The 22,495-nt window shown below is 39.9% G+C and overlaps 1 protein-coding gene across 1 annotated transcript; it reads left to right on the forward strand.

Annotated features, from left to right (window-relative positions):
* The first annotated feature begins 1,739 nt into the window (after window positions 1-1,739).
* Window positions 1,740-17,866, forward strand: gnb3b (guanine nucleotide binding protein (G protein), beta polypeptide 3b). The gene is made up of 9 exons (XM_074613588.1): window positions 1,740-1,956; window positions 4,678-4,796; window positions 6,996-7,141; window positions 8,827-8,890; window positions 10,207-10,363; window positions 10,488-10,554; window positions 11,894-12,095; window positions 13,321-13,537; window positions 16,769-17,866. The coding sequence occupies exons 2-9, from the start codon at window positions 4,728-4,730 to the stop codon at window positions 16,873-16,875; spliced, it is 1,029 nt and encodes a 342-aa protein (XP_074469689.1). The 5' UTR covers window positions 1,740-1,956; window positions 4,678-4,727; the 3' UTR covers window positions 16,876-17,866.
* Window positions 17,867-22,495: the final 4,629 nt, after the last annotated feature.

Below are 22,495 nucleotides of genomic sequence, written 5' to 3' on the forward strand. Positions count from 1 at the left end.
AGTGCCCGTTCATCGCTGCTCGCAGCTTCAATCAAATGTTTCCTAAACCAAGCCAAACTCTGGCTCTAGAGAGAGACATTCATGTATTTACGTTACCTGAAGGCCACCGTAGTTCTCCGACACGCTAAACCATGGTCCAGACAGCCGCCGTCTGACTTCCGTTGTTCCTAAAGTAGTGTTATTATAGTGAGGATGGCCTCTAAGCGAAGCCAACGCCGTTACCACGTTTTGCACTCGGCGGCTCACATTACCGCAGTCTAGGAAAGGGAGGAGTGAGCGGACGGGTGTTCAGTTGGTTGCAATCTGCAACCACACCACTAGATGTCGCCAAATCCTATACGCCTTGTACCTTTAAGTTAAGTTATTGACAAAATATTAGTTGAGTCCCGTATGATGTTTTACAGCTGTGAAATATTTATGATATAACTGTTGCCAGATTAGCCGGCTGTATTCGTAGGAAGACCATATTTCACCTTCATCTTTTAACTGAATCTCCAGCAGCTCCAGGATGCTGCTGTGTAGCTGACCCTGACCTCTGACCTCCCCAATGGAATATGGATGGGGGCAAATTAACTTTGAATATGTATATTAATATCACACAGATTATTACCCATGAGGATTTCCTGACCAGCCACCTTTCCCAGAAGAAGAAGAAAAAAAGGAAATCCCCCCTCAAGCCACAAGTCAGATTAAAGGATGTCAAAGGGGGGCGGACCAAACGAGATCAGATCTCACTGAAGACCAATACTTGCTCGACCCAAAACCTCCCTCCTGTCCTGCCTAGCTGTCGGCATCCAAATATATCCCACCTCCTACTTTTGACCATAGCCCTTCTGGAGATGATTTGGCCTAATGAAAGTCTTTAAAATCTTCATGACGTTTTCAATTTTGAACTACAGTTGGAAGGAGCAGCTGTCACGTTTCTCATCTCAATTTGTGGCAAAACTCTGCATTTGACTCTTGATCCGCCGGTCGCCCCTGCTGCCTTCACTGTGTGTCAGGTGTGACGCACGTTTAGCCTGACCTGCTCTAATTCCCTAACGAGATTGCCCGTCCCCGGATATCCCATTAGACCCTGATTAACCGGGCTCAGCTCATTAGCTCCTACAAACCAATTCACCCATGTCAACCTCCAGCCCCAGACTATCCATCCCCGCTGACAGAAAACATGCACGGCGATGCCAGGAATCAGAGTGCAATGTCACCTCTCTGTTGTCATATAGGGCACTAGGGGACACATCCTGAAAATCAAGTGAACCAAAGAAATGAAATTTATGAATAAGACGCTGCAAATGATTTGACGTGCTTCCTTAAAATGTTGGCATTAGTCTCATTTTGCTTTTTGACTTTGTTCTGTTTTAAGTTTGCAGTCAGTGCACCTGAAACGGTTGCTCGTATCATAAAACATCTTCATATTTAATTATGTGGCTGAGGTGTCAGTTTGTGTCCATCACTGCCTAATTTTCAGGTGCAATGTTTTTACAAACCTGCACAATCTTCTCACATTTCATCTCCACCTGTTCCCTTTCTCTACCTGCCTTCTTTCATTTCTTCACCTGCTCTTGTCTTTTGACCTCATAACCTCATTTTCTCCCTCCAATCGGTTTACCTACCTCCTCTCGCCACGCTCCATCTCCCCGTCTCTCTCTCTCTCTCTCTCTCTCTCTCCTTCCCTCTCTATTTCCATCTTTGAGCTTTATCCCTTCATCCCTTATCTCCTTCATCCCCTCCAATCCTCATCTGTTCTTCACTGTGGAGGAAGGGAGAGAGAAAGAGAGAGTTTCTCACAAGTAAGCTGCTATCAGTCTGCCGGGGGAGAGCGTCGGAGGAGCCAGTGAGCAGGTTGTGCACCCCGGGATTGTGGAATCTTAAAAAACGCAGAGCCGGAGGTGTCTGGTGACCAGGATCTGCACAGGTGCAGAAGAAGAGAAGGGACCACGTTGTGTGTGGAAAAAGGTGAGTTTCTTCTTTTTCTTCTGTTTCTTCTCTTCAGGTGCTTCTTCTGCTGTTGGAGAATGTTTGGAGCGGCGGTGAAACGCTGTGAAGCTGCATCCTCTTGCTTTGTGAGATTTTAAAGAGACGAAGTGGATTTTTTTATTGCTTTGGTGAGATTTTGAAAACAGGAAGTGGACTTTTGCTTCAATGTGCAACACAGGAGATTGAAGGGAAACTTTACTATATCATTGGCTATTTTCACAAAATGTGGCTGCACCTACACCTTGCAGTTCATTTTGGAGAAGCATGAGCTTTGCTGAGTTGTTTATATAAAATTCAGCGGCCATTTTTTCATGCAAGAACTCTCTACTCTACAGGCTCCTTATATTTTTTTTATCTTGAAACATTGGTTTCTTGAGAGTAATAGAATCAGTCCTGTGCACAACAGCATCCGAAGTAATGATTCCTTAAACCTTTTGAAGGTGATCTTTGGACTGTAGGGAAGCTGCCAAAGAGGATTGGTGCCTCAGGTGCGGCAGCAGTAAGCTGCAGCCTGATCTATCACACAAGGCCAAACCTCATCCTGCTCACTTAGTCGGCAGATTGCTATGCTACAGGTTTGACGTTGCTTGGGGTTTTGTTTCTTACTGATGGAAATGCTTTCGTTTTTTGTTTTTTTTTATAGTTTTCAGCTTTAGAAAATGGTTTCACTGGAGACTAGAGACATTTATGTGTGAGAGCACAAACGCACCATGATTGACGGGGCAGTAGAGGAGGAGCTACTGGTGTTTGACGATAACAGACCGTCCCTCCCTCCCTCTCTCTCTGATCCCGAGGTAAAGAGCAGTCAGTAATCGGATGACAGGAGATTTGACCGGTAAAGCTTCCCTTAAGATCTCCTGCCCCGGATTTAAAGCCCTGTAGCAACCCACCCCAACTCACCCACATATCCCACATATCCCACACCCTGCACCCTCCATCCTGCATCCTGCTGCATGTAGGCCTCATCCTGAATCTTTAACTCTATTGATTTCATTGTGCAAGACACATGGGCTCCAACTTTCCATTCTCAAATACTCTTTCGATTGTTTTGGGGTTTTTTTAATCTATCAAGCGTTCAGTCTATGAAATGTCAGAAAACAGTTCACCAAGATGACTTCTCAAAGTTGCTTGTTTTAGTCCACTGAACATTTTGAAACGTAAATATATCAAATGTACGACGATATAGAACAGAGAAGAGCTGCAAATCCTCACATTTGAGAAGCTGGAACTCTGGAATGTTTGTAATTTCTGCTTGATAACTTAATCATTGTTTCATAATTTTCTCTAAAATAGTTTATTTTTCCCTGTCTGACTTGTGTCCTCCACAAAAATTGTTGCATCACATTGGTGCAAATTATCAATATTTAAACGTAATAATGAGAGAAAGGGTGGAATCTGTTGCATAGAGTATTTAGGTAACAAGTTGTTGAAGTGCTTTGTTTATTTTCTGTAACATACAGAATCTATTTTTTGCATTTTGTCACCCATGCATTAAATGATACTCTTGGGATTGTCCCTATTTAGCATTAACAATCATTTAGTTTTGAAAGAGTTTCCCTGCCAATAAGCAGAATTGTTCACGGAGGTTGTCGGGGTTGAATTAGTCAGGCCTCAGTATTTCCATTGTATTACTGTAGACACACACTGAACTTCTGCACGCATGCAGGGCTTGAAATTAAAATGATGTTGAAAAAACAGCGAGGATATTAACTTGTTCATCGCTCTGGGTCCAAGCTAACGAGTTGACCTTACAAAGCTGATGGTAGTTAACAGATAAGCACAAAAAACTGCTTGTCAAAAGTTGAATTTAATCTGACAAATTGTGGACAAAAAAATGTCTTTAGATCTCTCAAAATGAGAAGCTGCTCCCAAAGCAGCAGCAAAAAGATGAGCTGGTCATACATTCATTGAGTTAAAGAACTTAAAGTGTTAATGTCAGAGTCAGTTTGTAGAAATTAAAGAGGAGATATGTTGATGATTTTACAACTTTGATATCGAACATTAAAATTTAGGAAATGTTTCAGGGAATGCTTTTACATCACGTGCTGGATGCCTTGAGAAAAAAGTTTAAATTAGGTTTTTAGCTCCCTTCTTCACTTCCTTCCCTCCACTGCTTCATTCCTTCATTTCTTCTCTTTCCAATCCGGTCTCTCTTACATTTGTGCAATCTTTCCGTTCGTCTGTTCTTTTATTACTTTCCAACGATGAACGCCTTTTTCCCCTCACTTTGTCAATCCTTTTATTGCCCCATGTCCTTTTTTAACTTAATCATCCTCATCTCTTCCTTATGAGAGCTAACAGTATTACAACTTTGGTTTATGGAGGGATTAGGCATGTCAGGTATATGTGTCTAATCCAGACTTGATGGTGTAACAGCAACCCAAGTGTTCCAGATCAAGGTATCAGGGTCACTGAGTGATGATGCACAGCCTGGTCGGTTGATCTCTGTGTAACGTACTGCAGGAGTTTGACAGCACTTTCGCCAGCCAGACGCAGTAAATTCCTTCAGGAGTAGTTGTGCTGTCATAATTAATATGGCTAATTAAGAACAAATCTCCTGTATATTATGCAAAGAATTACCATCCATAGGCCAACACAACAAAAAACTGAGTTGAAATGATTTTGTCACACTGTTTCCATAGATCAGGTATTAACTCATTTTAATGTCCTTTATTCCCTCTTTTTCTCTCTTTTTTCCAGATTGACAGTTTCTTTTTTACGTCAGTTAACATCCCCGAGCAACCGTCGCCATGGCAGCTGAGAAAGCTGAAATGGATACACTGAAAAAGGAGTGCGATGGCCTCCGCGCAACGATTGAGGTGAGCAACTTCCTGAGCAGGTGAAACGCACAGTACTTCCTGTTGAAGGTTGTTAAAATGTGTGGAAGCATCGTGACGCACCAACTACACAAAACAAAGTTCTAAAAACAGCCCTGTTTTCACCTTTGTAACAACCCATTCTCAGATAATGCAATGGGTTTTAAATAATAATAATGATAATGAACTTTATTTATGTAGCACCTGTCATACAGGGGGTGTAGGTAAAAGTGCTTTACAACAAAGGGATGAAACAAGAGAATAATAAGAAATCATGCAAATTAAAACAAGTGCAAATAGCCTGCTGTGCAATAAAAGCAAGCAATCAAATGATAAACAAAAAAAGAGGTAGCAAATATCAAGAACAGGTATACTAGGAATGATAGAATATGTAATAGATCATAGAAATAAAACAAAGGAAGGCATAAGAACAATAAAATGTGTAAAAGATATGGATAAAACATAGGAAGAGTGACAGTTAGGTAAAGGCAATGTTGAATAAATATGTTTTCAATTGTCATTTAAAAATGTTCACACAACTATTAAGGCCATTGTAGGTAAATAATAAAAATAATAATAATAATAATAACGCAACAAGGGCAAGGGGGTAATATTCTCGTAAATGTATGACTTCATTTATTTCGTTTTATTACTCCTTCTAAATTTGCCACTTTAATCTCAGAGAATATCTAATTTAGGACTTTATATTATGATTTTTTTCTTGGAATATTACTCCTCTCCCCCGGCTCTGTAATTATAATCATTTTTTTTTTTACCTACTAATACTCATCATACTTATAGCCTTGGGTTGGGATTTCCACAGTTCAAAAAGACTGAACTAATTTATTTAGCTTAAGAAGTAGGAGAATTTTCCTCAAACATTAAATAAACAGTTAATCTTTTAATTTACTTGAAAAATATCAAAATCACCAAAATTGGAGATATTTGGTTTTCATTGGACAGTGACAATAAGTCAGAAATTATAAATCAGAAAATCAGAAAATCAGAAATACTTTATTGATCCTTGAGGGGGAAATTGGGGCATCACAGTTTCTCTTATATAAACATAAAGAAATGTAATAAAATAGAAATAAAGGAGATTGTAATATGTACATTATGTGCATAATGCTACAATAAATAACACAATATATGTAGAGAAATATAAGTAAATAATAAGAATAAGAAATGAGAATATAAGAAATATGTACAAATGTGTGCATTTAGACATACAATAGATATCCTATAACCACAGTGCAATTAAGCAAATACAAAATGCTGAGAAGTGCGATCTGTTAAGTGTGTTAAATTTAAATAAAAGAATGGTATGAATAAGAATATTTATTTTAATAAACTTCATTACTACCACCCTTGGGCTATTACTATCAACTGTTGCCAATACTACCTCTACCAATACTACCTCTGCCACCACTACTACTACTGGTAATGGTACAAGTGCTGTCAACTGTTGACAGTTTAACAATTGCAATGAAAATAGAAATATTGCATATAAAATGGGGTTTATCAAACTTACATTTGCATTTTTTATTGAACTTATTATAGTATAATTATTTTAGGAATTATGCATGACTGAAAAATCTCACATAATCCCTGCAGTAGAGTACTCCACCCATAGGGGTACAAACACTTCCAGCAGCAGTACCACTTATCCCCATACCTTTAAATTACTTAAAGGTCCCATATCATGCTCATTATCAGGTTCATACTTGTATTTTATGTTTCTACCAGAATATGTTTACATGCTGTAATGTTCAAAAAAACTTTATTTTCCTCATACTGTCTGTCTGAATATACCTGAATTGAACGGGCTGTGTGTATTTCTCTGTGGATTGAGTGTTTTGATACTTTCACAGTATTTATATATCACTTAAACCTGCTTTATAATATAAAAGACATGAAAATCTAACTTTTTACAATATGGGACCTTTAAGTCACATGCTTCATGTGCGTCATTATTTATTCACTAAGTCTATTTCCAGTTCACTGTGTCGCATTTGTTTTTTATCGATACACCAACTTTTCTAATTCAGCCTCTTGAGCCTCTTAATTAACTAAAGACGGCAGGTTGGGAGTACATTTGTGGATTTGGGGCAGCTAAATGGAGTTTATAATCCTGACTCTTTTCTTCTTCCTCCTCTTTGTTGTTATTTAACCCCAACATGTAATTCCCTGTGTGAACACCAGGCGGCCCGCAAGGCTGTGAATGACGGCGGCATGTCAGCAGCAGCAGGAGGGGCGACCGAAGTGGGCCGAGTCCAGCTGAAGCTCAGGAAGACACTCAAGGGTCACCTGGCTAAAATCTATTCCTTGCACTGGTCCGAAGACTCTAGGTGAGGATGAGGAGGCTCCTCAACACTGCACCATTAACATTAACATTATCAACGCACCTGTAGTGTCCCTGCAAAACCATCTTTAGGTTAAGGAAATAAACTACAACTTCTTTAGGTTTAGGAAACAAAACAACAATTTCTTAAGGTTTAGGCAATAATCTACAACTTATTGAGGTTTAGGAAATAAACTACAACTTATTGAGGTTTAGGAAATAAACTACAGCTTATTTAGGTTTAGGAAATAAACTACAACTTATTTAGGTTTAGTCAATGAAACTACAACTTCTTTAGGTTTAGGCAACACTACTACAACTTCTTTAGGTTTAGGCAATAAAAATACAACTTGTTTAGGTTTATGCAACAAAACTACAACCTCTTTAGGCTTAGGCAATAAAATTACAGCTTCTCTTTTTAGGCATAAAAAACAATTAGTTAAGTTTAGGGGGAAAAATCGTGTTTTAGCTTAAAATAACTATGAACACAAAGACAACTACACATTGTTGGTTTCACACGGGATGCGAACTCTGGTCTCCTGGGTGAATATCCTGCCATGTTCTTTTATACCTTTCTTTCGGTGATCTACCATGTGAATAAATGATAAAACCAACTAGTGGGTTTAGTAGGCCCCTATTGACCCACATCTATTGGGCTTATCGCGACTGATAATGGCTATTTAATAGCCTGACAACAGTCTAACCGGCTGTTCTGTGAGGCAGAAATGTTCTGAATGGTTCAGCGAAGTATTAGTAGAAGTTCCTCCATTCTCCATTTTGATAAAGTCTCGGTCAATTGCCAAATAGTTTTCTGTCTTGCTACAATTTCTTGTAGGAATTCAACTGCAAATATCCCCACTGTGGGACTAATAAAGCAATATCTTATCTTAACTTTGATAGTTTTCTGTGTGCACATGAGCTACCTCACAGACAATTAAAGAAAGAAAGAACTTTCATTTTAATTTTGTTACTTTTTATTTAATGGGCTAGATAGCTAAAATGAATAGTTTGAATGTGGAAATTTCAGCTAAGGACACACTTAAATGTAGATAATCTAGTATTTATTCACCTGTCAGATTATTTCTGTCAAATGATAACACAAGTGTTTGTCTCCAACAAAATGTATGGAGCTTCAAAACCAATATACTGAACAGATAGCTAGTCTTATGCTATGTTTCTGACACATTTTTCAGATATAACATTACTGCTATATCATATTTTATTTCTACCAGTTGCTAGAACAGGCAAGGCAAGTTTATTTGTGATGTGTATTTTATTGTATTTTCGTATTTGTAGAGTATTGTGGTTTTATGATAGAGGAAGCTGTACAGTACATTTTTAATTAAACTGTTCATGTAAAAGCTAGTTGCACCATATCTATAAACTCTGTGTGCAGCACATCAGTCTCATGCTCTGTATTGGAACGATGGTAAATTGCTTCGCCCCTATCAAATAAAATAAATTTTTACATTAAAAGACATTGAGACTTATTGATGATGATGATGATGATGATGAGCAGTCCTGCCTACAACATGAGACACTGCTCTCAGCAATCTGACCCACAAAGTTGTGATGCTGATGTATTTCAGTATGGATGGGATCTAATAGTTTTTTGTTAAAGTCTCCATTTAAAAAAAAAAAACAACGAAGATTTGAGTCATCTTCAAACATTCTGTCATCTCTCTTTCTCAGGCAAATGGTCAGTGCATCACAGGATGGCAAGCTTCTCGTCTGGGACACTTTCACAGGGAACAAGGTGAGATCACACACTCAAATGTAATATTAAATCTGTATTTCAGCAGAGTTTATGGTGGAAGAAGTATTCAGATCCTTTGCTTATGTAAAAGTACTACAGTAACACCACGCTGTAACTGGTACAAGTAAAAACTCTGCATTGAAAATGTTGCAAAAAGTATGTAAGTATAATGTACTTAAAGTATTAAAAGTAAAACTAAAATCCAATTAATCAATTCAAATGTTTTAAATAATTTAAATGAAAAGCAGCAAATCTTAACTTTTTAAAAAAAAGAAATAATAATAATTTATTGGAAGTAACAACAGGTGTACAGAAACATACAAATAGAGCACACAAGTAAATGATTGTCCCTCCATATTTAGATATTTTTCCCCCAAAGTCCGCTCCCACCCAACCCTCACCCATTGCCAATGATAAAGAACAAAAAACAAAGTTAAAATAATAATAATAATAATAATAATAATAATACATAATAAATAATAAATAATAATGCACACATCGACATGTTTTTACATGAAAAGTGAATTAAACTATTATTAGATTTCCAACATGTAACAAAAATAAGAAAACAAAACAAGAATAACCAATAAAATGAACAGTAAACATATAAAGCAAATTCGAAATAAACAAAATAAATATTATATGTTCAAAAAGGAGTAGGCAGAAGTAAACACTTATAAAGTCCTATCCCTTTAACTTAAAGAACTTAAATAATGAACTTAATGCTTATCACATATGCACATAAATAATCCTCTTTATACATAAAACAAATATTAAAAAAAACAACATCCTCGACGTCATCGACATCAACGAGATACAAGGCCCCTCCCTCATCCCTGCAACAAAAACAATTTTTTTATACATATATTTTCTTTAATAGATAATAATTTTCTGACAATCAATTACTCCTCTAATGGTTTCAGCTGTATATTTTCATATGTTTTGTGTGCAACAAACTTTAGTTTGTAAAGTAACTAAAACATTGAGGAAAAAAAATAAATCTGAAATTTCGAGAATTAAGTCATAAGTAGTCTCATTTAGCCACTTGTCAGCAACCGCCTTTTTTAAGACACGTAAAGGCTTAACTGACATATTTTATGTCGTATAAACAAAACATTAAAATCTCTTCAGCTTGTGTTAACCACAAACCTTATTTCAGACATCTAACTAAAAACCCATTAAAAAAACTTCGAGATGACGGAACAGGAAGTGATAAAATGCTAACTCATTTCCGGGTTTTAGAACTCATTCCTGCACAGGAATGAGGCATGTGAAGGAGGCTGTGAATCAACTAAACTAAATTTTCCACTTCCCAGCTGGTTGCCGTCCCACTAAAGTCAGCTTGGGTGATGAGCGTCGCCTTCGCCCCCTCTGGTAACCTGGTGGCCAGCGGTGGTCTGGATAACATGTGCACAGTGGCTAACATCAAGGCCGCCAGCCCCAAGACCCTCAGGGAGCTGGACGCACACACAGGTGAGGATGGCACCCCAAGTCCAAAAAAACGGACTCGGGGGAAACATCAAACTGTAGTTTAGGTTACATAAAAGCATAAATGAATTGACGTACGATCAGACTGAGATGTTGATTTCCCACCCAGGTTACCTGTCTTGCGCTCGTTTCCTTAGCGACTCTGAGATCCTGACAGCCTCCGGTGACACCACCTGGTGAGTTTATCATTGATCAATACAATGTTAGCTAAATAAACTGCAATGCCTCTGGAAACATCTTCATGATGTAATTTTTGAATAGGAAAAGCAACCATTTTTTAAAAGAAAATCCAAAGCTGCTTCACTGGCTGTGGGTATTTGCTGACGGATCAAATAAAGAAATTAAATTTTGTCTGTTGCAGAAAACATATCTGCTCTGTAAACCCCTTTGTCCTGTCAGAATCCAAAAGGGAGAAATGTATATTTTATATTTTTGACCACCTAGTTTTGCATTAATCACATGGAATATCGTTCCAGCATCCATCTACGTATGAAGACTTATTTTTAGACTTTATTTTTGATGCAATCAAATGTTGCATAAATCAGCAGCGTCAGCGTTCTATCATAGGCAGAGCAGACATCGTTACTTAAGTATGTGACATATAAATCAATGTTGACTAATGGTTTCACACGGGACACAAACATCGGTCTCCTGGGCGAAAGCGTGTTTGTCGCTCTTTATACTTCCTGGTTCATGATTACGTGGCTTAAAGGTCCCATATCGTGCTCATTTTCAGGTTCATACTTGTATTTTGTGTTTCTACTGGAAGATGTTTACATGCTGTAATGTTAAAAAAAAAAATTATTTTCCTCATACTGTCGGCCTGAATATGCCTGTATTTACCCTCTGTCTGAAACGCTCCGTTTTAGCGCATTTCAACGGAATTGCGACGAAATGGCAACAGAATTGCGTTGCTAGGCAACAGCTTGGGTCCATGTGTACTTCCTGTCAGCTAATGACATTCACACACACTGCAACCAGGAATAAACTGGGACACATTTAGAATGTTTACGTTTAAATCTGTGTAAAGGGTCTAAATATTGTATATTTGTGACATCACAAATGGACAGAAATCCAACAGCTTGTTTCAAATGCAGAGTTTCTGAATATGGGCTGTGTGTTTCCCTGTCGATTGAGCGTTTAAATACTTTCACAGTATTTATATAGGATTTAAGCCTGCTTTATAAAATCTCACTTTTTTATAATATGGGACCTTTAACTACGAAATGATTTTGTGTGATTTATAAGAATTACAGTGCATTACTTGTACGAACATGTATTCCATTTCTGCTAAAAGATCCCCCGAAAAACCTACACACTGGACCTTTAAAGTACTTGAATGTCAAGTAATGGAGTTTACATGTTTATCTGAAATGGACTCAAGGAAAATCTACTCAAAACTGGCATTTATGAATAAATTTTTTACAAAAAAGAGGCCTGATCCAAACAGACCCAAGGAGGATGAAACCCGTTTCTCCTGTAGCACTCCTAACCTCCTCTTCCTGTCCTCCTCAGCTGTCTGTGGGACCTGGAGACTGGCAAGCAGAAGATCATCTTCACCAACCACATTGGAGACTGCATGTCGCTGGCTCTCTCCAGTGACATGAACACCTTCGTCTCTGGAGCCTGCGACTCTCTGGCCAAGCTGTGGGACCTGAGGGAAGGGACCTGCAAGCAGACCTTCTCCGGACACACCAGCGACATCAACGCCATCTCTGTGAGCATATCACATCACACAAATTATACAACTTTTATTATTATAGTTGGGATGACTGACCCTCTAACAGGATTAGAAACAGTTCCTGTAACTTGACAGTAATATAGAATTACATGCATTCATTTTTTACTGATTCAAAAAAATGAAAAAAGTTTTCCAGGAGCTTAACTACAAGCATTTTGTGCCTTCGTTTCGCTTTGACTTGATTGGCTGTAGGTCAGTGTACGGTGGCCAGGAGACCAAAATTTGAGAGGCAATGGCTATAAATTAAAAGTAGACAATTTAAAGTTTACAAATGCTAAGGAATTAAGAAAAATTTTAATAATATGCCGGCCAAAATTTTGAAAAGTTAGATAAAACGGGTGTCCGGTTTGATCCCCAGACAGGTAGAATCAACGGTTCATATGATATCTCACGAAAACTTCTTTCTCATTTTTCGTGCGTTTTCCTACGGACGTCCAGAGACACGTGTCAATTTCCTTAACATGCTTACAGTCTTTTCAAAATGAACTTCTGTCTCCACAGGAAACAACTTGGTTAGGTTTAGAAAACAATTGTGGTTTGGGATAAAATAACTCTGGAAGTGGCGTTACTTAAGTACGGAAGTTACGAAACAAATAAATCAACGTTGACTTCTGGTTTCACACGGGACACGAACAGCGGCCTGCTGGGTGAAAGTCCTGTGTTTTATAGCATTTTTAGTGCTGAAGTTACGTGACAAATAAGCCAACGTCTGGGTTAAAATAACTACAGATGTCACGTTACTTAAGTACTGAAGTTACGTGAAAAATAAGCCAACGTCTGGGTTAAAATAACCATGGAAGTGGCGTTACTTAAGTACGGAAGTTACGTGACAAATAAATCAACGTTGACTTCTGGTTTCACACAGGACAAGGTCCGCGGTCTCCTGGGTGAAAGTCTGCTGTTTTTTGATCAACCCATCCCCCCCGACCTCCTCCGTACGCGGCCTTCTTTGCTCTTTATATTTCCTGAATTGATTTTGTGTGATATATACGAATTACAGTGCATTACCTTTCGTAGGTACAGCTACAAACGGTCATTACCACCACTGAGGTGCTCTTGAGCAAGGCATTTGTTCAAGATCCCTGTGTGTCAGGGCATCACTCTTTGCAAAGCCTCCCAGGATAACAAAACGTTTAATGGAGTGAAAGAATCTCCCTTATAATTAAATCATCATATAAAGACAAACATTTCTTCTTCTCAGTACTTCCCGGGTGGAAACTGCATCGTCACAGGCTCCGACGACTGCAGCTGCAAGATGTACGACCTGCGCTCCGACCAGGAGGTGATCAGCTACCAGGACAGCAGCCTGAACGCCGGCGTCACGTCTCTGACTCTCTCCAACTCAGGCCGCCTTATCTTTGCCGGCTACGACGACTTCAACTGCCACATCTGGGACTCACTGAAGGGAGAGAAAGTTGGTGAGTGGGGTTGATTTGTTCCGGATTTCAAAACAAATAAATCAATGTCTGTTAAAAGTCTTATTTACACGCAGAAGGAACAAAGTTATAAATCTAAGTTCAGAGTGATAAATGGCCTCTAGAGGTTCCAGAGTGGAGGATAACATTAGTTTCAAGAAGGGGAGACAAAGGCTACGTCCACACTATTACGTTTTCGGTTTAAAACGCAGAACTTTTGCTACATTCATGCTCATCGTCCACACCACTCCAGCGTTTTCAAGCCCCTAAAACGGAGCCGTTTGGAAACACTGCTGACCAAGTTTTAGCTTTAACACTCCGGGGTCGCGTTTTAGTTTAACGGAGACCTTTGATAAACAATGACGCAGACAACCACGTTCACTTCTTGATTGGGTCTTACCTTATCCCTGATTCGTCATGCCCCATCACGTGAACCTTTTCAAGAAGAAAACAAACATCAGCCTCGACCACCAGCGGTTCATTTCAACATGGATAACGAGTTACAAGCGTTGCTGACCTTGTTGTCAATGCTAGCAGCTGTTGTGCAGTTAAATCCTACATTTTATTCAATTCAATTCAATTCAATTTATTTTTAGATAGCGTCAAATCATAACAGAAGTTATGTCGAGACAATTTTTATATAGAGCAGGTCTAGACCGTACTCTATAGTTTAGAGACCCAAAAAGAGATCCCACCAAGAGCATTGCAGCGCGCTGTGGCCAGGAAAAACTCCCCTCCTCCATACATCTGGCCAGCTCACCAGCACTCTCCACTCCTGCATCTCTCCTCAGTACGTCCATGTATGTTGGTGTGGGACGTCCCTGTGATCGATGCCCGTGCGTTGGTTCCCACAGCACCAGCATGCTTGCTGGGATTTCTTGATGTCTTTGGCAGTTACCGAGAAGTCTCATTCTCCAGGCTGCCACTTTGTCACTAAGCCTCGTTAGCCTTGGTAGTCCCTCGTACAGACGGAATTAATTAATGATGGTCTCAGTTGGTGTCAAGCAGGCAGCAGATGCAGCAGCAGATGCAACCACAATCCAGGTGTAATCCCGATCCAGGTGTAACCCCGATCCAGGTGTAACCCCACTCCAGGTATAACCCCGCTCCAGGTGTAACCCCAATCCATGGTTACCTGTGAGACGAGAAAGCACAAAGACTCAGGGGAAGAAATTATTTTATAACGCTACTACTGCCTACATGTCCGAGTCCGGCTATTTTTCAATGCCCATGTTCAGCACTGCTTCCTCTTTACACCAGCACACACATGCCCAGTGTACGTGAATGGTTTGCGTTTTCAGGCGTGGTAGTATGGACGGAGATTCGTTCTGAAACGACCCTAAAACTCTCGTTTTCATTTTAAAATAGCGTTTTGAATCAAAAACGATCTCTGTACAAACGAAAGCGTATTAGTGTGGATGTAGCCAAAGACAAACATTGACACTTTAATTGTAATCATGTAATCACTCAGAGAATAAGAACATTTAAAATAAGTATATTAGAAAAAACATCAATAATGCAAAAACTTAACTTTGACTTTTGAAATCTAAAAGACTTAAAATATATATATAAATTAAAGCTGCGAGCAGCGATGAACGGGCCCTCGCACCTTCCCGCGCGTCGGGGGTACTGGCAGGACGCCGACTGACGCAGCCAGGCACAATGAAACCAGAACTCTGTTGAGCGCAATGACGCCTGCCACAAGACTCTACGACAAACGGTTCATGAGTTATGAAAGGGGGCGTGGCTAACATCTTGGGGCGGGGCAATGAATCTATATTGACATGTAAATGTCCTCAGGCCTGGACCACCATCATGGCTGAGAAATTTGGAGCAGATTTGACAAAGTATGCTGAAGTTACAACAACTTCCTGTTTCATGGCGAATGGCTCAAAATGGCCGCCACGCCACGGTCAGGTCTTTCAGTGAAAACACACCATTTGAATAACTTTTCATCATTAAGGTCTTAAGATTGTCCTGACCAAATTTCAAGTCGATCTGATTAAAATCTGTAGGAGGAGTTCGTTAAAGTACACTGTACACCGCGTCTGATAAGTGTGCCAAGTTTAACAACTTTTTGAGCATGGTAAGGCCTTCAAAAAGGGGATTCTTTTGGGAGATGAAAAAGAAAAAGAATCCCTACAGTTTCAATAGGGCCTTCGCTGGCCCAACGTTGTCGGTGCTCGGGCCCTAATAAAACTATAAAATGGAGCTCATAAGAAATGTTTAATAAAATAGTGAAATAGGCAACACCAAATTACATTTGCAACAGGCAGGTGTCACTGATGCACCGTATCCTACCTGCAGAATGACAAAAACAGCTTGTTCATTCTTTTAACTTAGAGATTCTTTAAATGTATTTACATTTTATGATGCACATAAAAAATGTTGGATAATAACATTAAACAATAACGAGGAAAGGTAAGTTTCAAATTTGAGACAGAGAGTTTCACCATTGTAGATCATCTGCAATTTTTCAAACATCTAGCGGCAAAACATACATATGACTTATATGCAAATAAGTACAAGTAACACGAGATCAGACTCAGTGATGACTCTCCTTTCTTTCCACTTCCTCACGTATGTTTCCTTTCATCTCGTCTTCTTTCTTTCCTCCCTTCTCCTTTCCTTTTTATCTTTTCCTTTTGCAACTTTTAATATTTTTTTTCCTTTGCTTTCATGCCTTCCTTTTCCATGTTCTCTCCACTTACACCCTTTCCTTCTGTTTCCATTCGCTCGTCTCCTTTGCTCTTCTCTTGCCTCCTCTTCTCTTCTTTCCTCTCCTTCCCTTTCAAACTTTCCTTTTCATGCCCACTTTTGTCCTTTCTTTACTCTTCTTTCTTCCTCTGCTCTCTACTCCCCTCTTCTTTCCTTACCTTTTATACTTTACTTTTTTCTCCTTCCCTCTCATTTCTTTTTCTGTCTTTTTGTCCTTTCCTTTCCTCTCATCTCATCTCATCTCATCTCATCTCATCTCATCTCATCTCATCTCATCTCATCTCATCTCATCTCATCTCATCTCATCTCATATCCTCTCCTCTCCTCTCCTCTCCTCTCCTCTCCTCTCTTTCCTTTCCTTTCTTTTCCTTTCTCTGTCCTCTCCTCTCCTCTTCTCTCCTCCTTTCCTTTCCTTTCCTTTCCTTTCCTTTCCTTTCCTTTCCTTTCCTCTCCTCTCCTCTCCTCTCCTCTCCTCTCCTCTCCTCTCCTCTCCTCTCCTCTCCTTTCCTCCTCCAGGTGTGCTGTCCGGCCATGACAACAGGGTGAGCTGCACCGGCGTCCCCATTGACGGCATGGGCGTCTGCACAGGATCCTGGGACAGCTTCCTCAAACTGTGGAATTGAGGCGTCCCGACGGAGGAAAAACACCGGGCGAGGAAGAGGAGGAGGCGGAGGAGGAAGAGGAGGAGGAGGAGGAGGAGAGGAAAAGGAGGAAAGGGAGAGGAAAAGGGTGAAGACAGTCAGGAGAAGAGGAAAATAAACTAGGAGACAAGGAAGTTTGGAGGATATTTGGTGCAGTTGTTTGAGCACAGATCTTCCTCTTTTCTCTCTCCTTCTCTTCCTCATTCATGTATGCAAAATATGAGAGGTCGCGAATGAGTCACGTTGTATAAATGGCATCAGGTAAACAGTGCACGATGCATCCCGCTACATTTACGAGAGAGGTTTATTGTTGTCGGGACGATTTAAACGCTGAAAAAAAAAAAAAAATAGCACATTATTCAAAATGATTACAGGGCAGAAGATAAGCTCTTAATGAGAATGTCAATTAAACACAGAATAGATTGTTGACAATAACAAAAGAAAGAACACTTGAATATTGAAAATAAGACTGTAGGATTACAGATTTATTTTTATTGTCTTTGACCTGTAAAAGAGCCCTGCACTTATTTAGATTGATATGTACATTTATTTGTATTTTATAGTTTAACGCATTAGGATGGAGAGTTGATGTACAGTGTCTTTATTTTTTCTTTATTTTATTTTATTTTTTTGGGCTGCACATATATATACAATATGTGTATGGTAGAGCTGCCATCTTGGGTCCCCTGCTAACAACCAGCAGACTTTGATCCAAGATGGCCGCTGCTGTTTCCCCGTCTCACCGTGAAAATTCGATGACGTACCCAGACGAATGAGGGTTCGAAGTTGAAGCCAAATACAGGCTGCCGGGTGGCGGTCTTAACCGTGAAACACTCTGTAAAGACCCGTTAACTTCATTTTACTCCCCTGGGTTCAGCTGCATTTTGTAGTACTTTTACACTCGTGCAGTTCCTCTGTAAAAAGACGAAATGTTTGTTGAAAATCTTTCTAATAAACATAGAATTATGCATTACCACCATGTCCTAGTCTGTGTGTTTGTGTGTGTGTTAATGGCTCGGGATGATCTCAAAGAGCGGGTCCATCTACGTCATTTTCTGTCAGCCGTTAGCAAAAAGCAGTGACGTTACCACACTAAGCTAATCAGTAATGTTATATGAATAATGTGAACGCTAGCACTAGCTAAAGTCAACGTTAACTGTGCTAAGTTTGGAAATAACTGAAAGGGTTAGTTTGGATTTTTTGGACTGGGGTTGTATGTATACTGCTGCGTTCTGCGAAGTGACATTACTGTTTTTGTGAATGGAGTCTGGTGGCTTTGATGAGAGTGATATAACGGCTTCAGTTGCCCATCGAAAACGGCTGTCTGACAGCGAGGTAATGGGCTGTCTGACGGCGAAGTAAAGGGCTGTCTGACGGCGAAGTAAAGGGCTGTCTGACGGCGAGGTAAAGCGGCTATCTGACGGCAAGGTAAAGCGGCTGTCTGACAGCGAGGTAAAGGACTGTCTGACGGCGAGGTGAAGGACTGTCTGACAGCGAGGTGAAGGACTGTCTGACGGCGAGGTAAAGGGCTGTCTGACGGCGAGGTAAAGGACTGTCTGACGGCGAGGTAAAGGACTGTCTGACGGCGAGGTATAGGGCTCTGACGGCGAGGTAAAGGGCTGTCTGACGGCGAGGTAAAGAGCTGTCTGACGGTGAGGTAAAGGGCTGTCTGATGGCGAGGTAAAGCAGCTGTGGAGCAGAAGAAAAACGTATTTTAGCCACCTAAAAAAATCTGTTTAAGTGTACGCTATATTTAGAATATTTTCACCACTTTACCTCGCCGTCAGACAGTCCTTTACGACGTGGAACTGAAGCAGTTTTATCGCTGTCTTCAAAGCCACCAGACTCCATTCACAAAAACAGTAATTTAACTCTCAGAACACAGGAGTTGCTGGTCTACCGCTGCATAGATTGGTTAGTTTGTGTTGTTGTGTGACTTTCTGATCTGAACTAACTTGGCGTCCACAGCAGTATGTCGCTTAGCTTCCTGCCGGTACTCCTGTGTACTTCTCCTAACTGGGAGCACACCAACCGCCATCTAAATTGCTGTAGGTAATCCATGGCATTTCATTCCTCAACCAGGATTCGTTGCAGGTCAGCACAGCATGGTTGTGTTTGTCACTCTAACACGTACAGCACGCCCAAGCTGATCCCAGTGTTGCATTGGGTTGAGTTCTGGACTCTTGGCAGGCTGTTACATTCTCTCTACTCCCACATTGTGGAGGTAGTCTGTGATAACCCTGGCTCTGTGGGGGAGGGCGTTGTCATCTTGGAGGATGAAGTTAGGTCCCAGATTGTGGAGATATGGGATCGCCACTGGCTGCAGAATCTCATCCCGATATCTCCCTGCATTGAGATGGTCTTCAATGATGACAAGCCTTGTTTTGCCAGTGAGGGAGATGCCGCCCCAAACCATGGCACTGCCCCCACCAAAAGCTGTTACTCCATCGGTGCAACAATCGGCATAGCAGGAGAATACACTGTTTAGTATCGGCAGAGAATTTTGGCAAATTTTACTTGGGCGCTCCCCACATAATCAGCTGTGCTGCTCATCCCCCAAATGCATGATCCTTACAAGTTGGACATCATTGTGATGGTAAATAAACACGCTTTCCAACGATGTAAAATGGAATGGAATGGAATGCCATCCCACAGCAACGTGTGACCAGGTTGGTGACCAGCATGAGGAGGAGGTGCCAGGCTGTTGTGGCTGCGTATGGATCTTCCACCGCTACTGAGGCTCCTGACGGTGTATTAAATGAATAAAGTGTAAAATTAACAATATGTCTTGTTTGTTCCTTGTTACTGATAGAGAGTTCAATCATCCAATGCACCAAACAACTCAAAACAATAGTCAATACCAACAGGAGAATACACTGTTTAGCATTGGCAGAGAATTTTGGCAAATTTTACTTGGGCGCTACCCACATAATCAGCTGTGCTACTCATCCCACAAATGCATGATCCTTACAAGTTGGACATCATTGTGAAGGTAAATAAGCAGGCTTTCCAACCATGTAAAATACAATGACCATTAGCATTGTAACAACAGAGAAATAATCCACCAAACACAAATTTCCAAACTTTCGTTTCTGAGTTTAGAACGTCATCATGCAGAAACCTACGTCAGGTCACGTGGGAAAAAGTTTTTAGAAGCACTTGTGAAAATAGGATTTTGACGCTAAAACATACTTCAACCACAATGTGAATGTTCAGGTTTGAATCGATAAGGAACACCACTGGGAAGCTACAGGATGATATAAAAATATAAAAATAAATATAAATGAAATAAAGGATCCACCCATTAAATATGATATGAAAGAATTACACCGATAGTAAATTATTTTCTAGATATAGGAAAGTTAAATTTGTCCTCTGCAGGTGCAGCTCTTGAGCTCTGGAGGACAAATTAGTCTGTAGGGAAGTTTCATTTGCGAGGTCAACACACATCAGCAGCATGACTCACACCTGCACACAACAGCAGGGAGGACACGCAAATGTTGGTGCAAAAATTGTGGCTTTTTTTATTCTAAGAGATGGACACCAACAAGCTGATGCTTCCAGTTTATCTTTTAGGTTTGCCTCTGTCAAATAGTTGCACCATCATGTCCACAGAGCTCTCACAAAGTATTCAGATTCCACATTTCATGTTGCGACTTTATGCTAAAAGAGTTCCATTTTTCCATCATCAATCTACACTCAATACCCCATCATGACAAAGTGAAAAACAGCATTGTAGAAATGTTTGCACATTTATTAAAAAGACAAATCTTAAATATCACATTGATATTCAGACCATTTACTATGACACTTTACATTGAGCTCAGGTGCCTCCCATTTCTCTTGATTGGAGTCCATCTGTGGTAAATTCCATTGATTGGACATGATGAGTAAACACCTGTCTTTATAAAGCCATGACGTCTTTACGGACTCACACATTTAACTTATATCATTCTGGGAGTTTATGTCAATATCTAACAATTAATGGACATTTTACAGGCTGATTCCAGTATTTTTAGATTATTATATATGTTATACAAATTTGACAACTTTTTGGCCAAAAAAAAATAAATATCAGTGACCCGCTCTATCAAAATGAGGCGGAAGTCGCGACAGCCCATTTTTGTAAAAAAAACATATTTTTTCATGAAAAAGTATGTTTTGGGCTGTTTTGTTTTTTTATATGTTTCTGAATAAATAAAGTCTCAGCTTTAATTCAAAGTAAGAATCGATGTAAAATTCAAATGATGAGTCTAGTTTTGAAGCTCTTAAACGTAACGTTGTCGTAAAGTTTTTACCGGAAGACCGCTGTTTATTGACTCGGCTCAATAGAGTTGATTGACAGATGACAGATTGTGGTTGACAGAGGAGATAGCTGGTTTGACAAGATGAATTCACGTGAGGAACACATCACTCGATGTTTAAATCAAATTCACATTAGAGGTGCTACATCTTACGACAACTGGACCGACTTAATTTTGGATTATTTCACCGCACCGAGTGATGAGGACACCGGGTGATGAGGACACCGGGTGATGAGGATACCGGGTGATGAGGACACCGGGTGATGAGAATACCCGGAGATTAGAATACCCGGAGATTAGAATACCGGGTGATGAGGATACCGGGTGATGTGGATACTGGGTGATGAGGACACCGGGTGATGAGGACACCGGGTGATGAGGATACAGAGTGATGTGGATACTGGGTGATGAGGACACCGGGTGATTCTACCCCGTGTTAATACGGCTTATTAGGGGCAGAAAGGTCAGGGTACGCCAAAGAGTAAAATGTAGAAGTGCCGGTGAGTACCGTCCCACTTTGACCCAATCCCAAAGTCCCCCCTAAGGCCTTAAGCCCTGAACCCTCAGGGACTTGACTGACGTCACCTGGTAAATGGTTGTGTGTAAGAGGCTGCGAGGGCCTGAAATGGTATCGATAGAAATGGGACAGCACTTTGCGGCAAACTTATAACGTTACCATTTTTATTTTACGTTTTTTACTGCCTATTTTGAACACATTCCAGGCTCTTGCCTTACGAGACTAAAGGTCACTGTCACAAAATCAATTTACTTGTTCTTGTCAAACTTAATTAAGCAAAATTAAAAGAATATACATTCATAAAAAATGATGTTTATGCTATATGTAGAATCTTTTATTGCTCTTGACCAAAAAGGTTCAAAGTTCAAGGTTCTTTATTTGTCATTTGTCCACTCCAGCAAAGCAGTCATCAGCAATGAACATCTTTGGTCTCAGGTTCCTTCAACAATGCTCCTAAAATATGTTTATATAAAAGGAGAAATCACACAAGTAAATGTAAAAGCAAAATTATAATCTAAGGCATAATGTAAACAAAAAAAAGACATGTGTAATTAAAAAATCTATATATATATTTCAGTATTTCAGTACAGTATGTCACTGGTCAGTTGGAAAAAAAATCATATTTTTTTGTATGAAATGAATAATAATAACACTAATAATATAAATAATAAACAATATCCATTTGCTTTCTATTCTCTTGCAATCTTGCAAAATAACTAGTAACTTATATCCTATAAATGTAGTAGTAAAAAGTATTATTTCCCTCAGCTATATGGTGAAG

Source organism: Sebastes fasciatus, chromosome 17 (assembly GCF_043250625.1).
Source record: "Sebastes fasciatus isolate fSebFas1 chromosome 17, fSebFas1.pri, whole genome shotgun sequence".
In the NCBI taxonomy this organism is placed as follows: Eukaryota; Metazoa; Chordata; class Actinopteri; order Perciformes; family Sebastidae; genus Sebastes; species Sebastes fasciatus.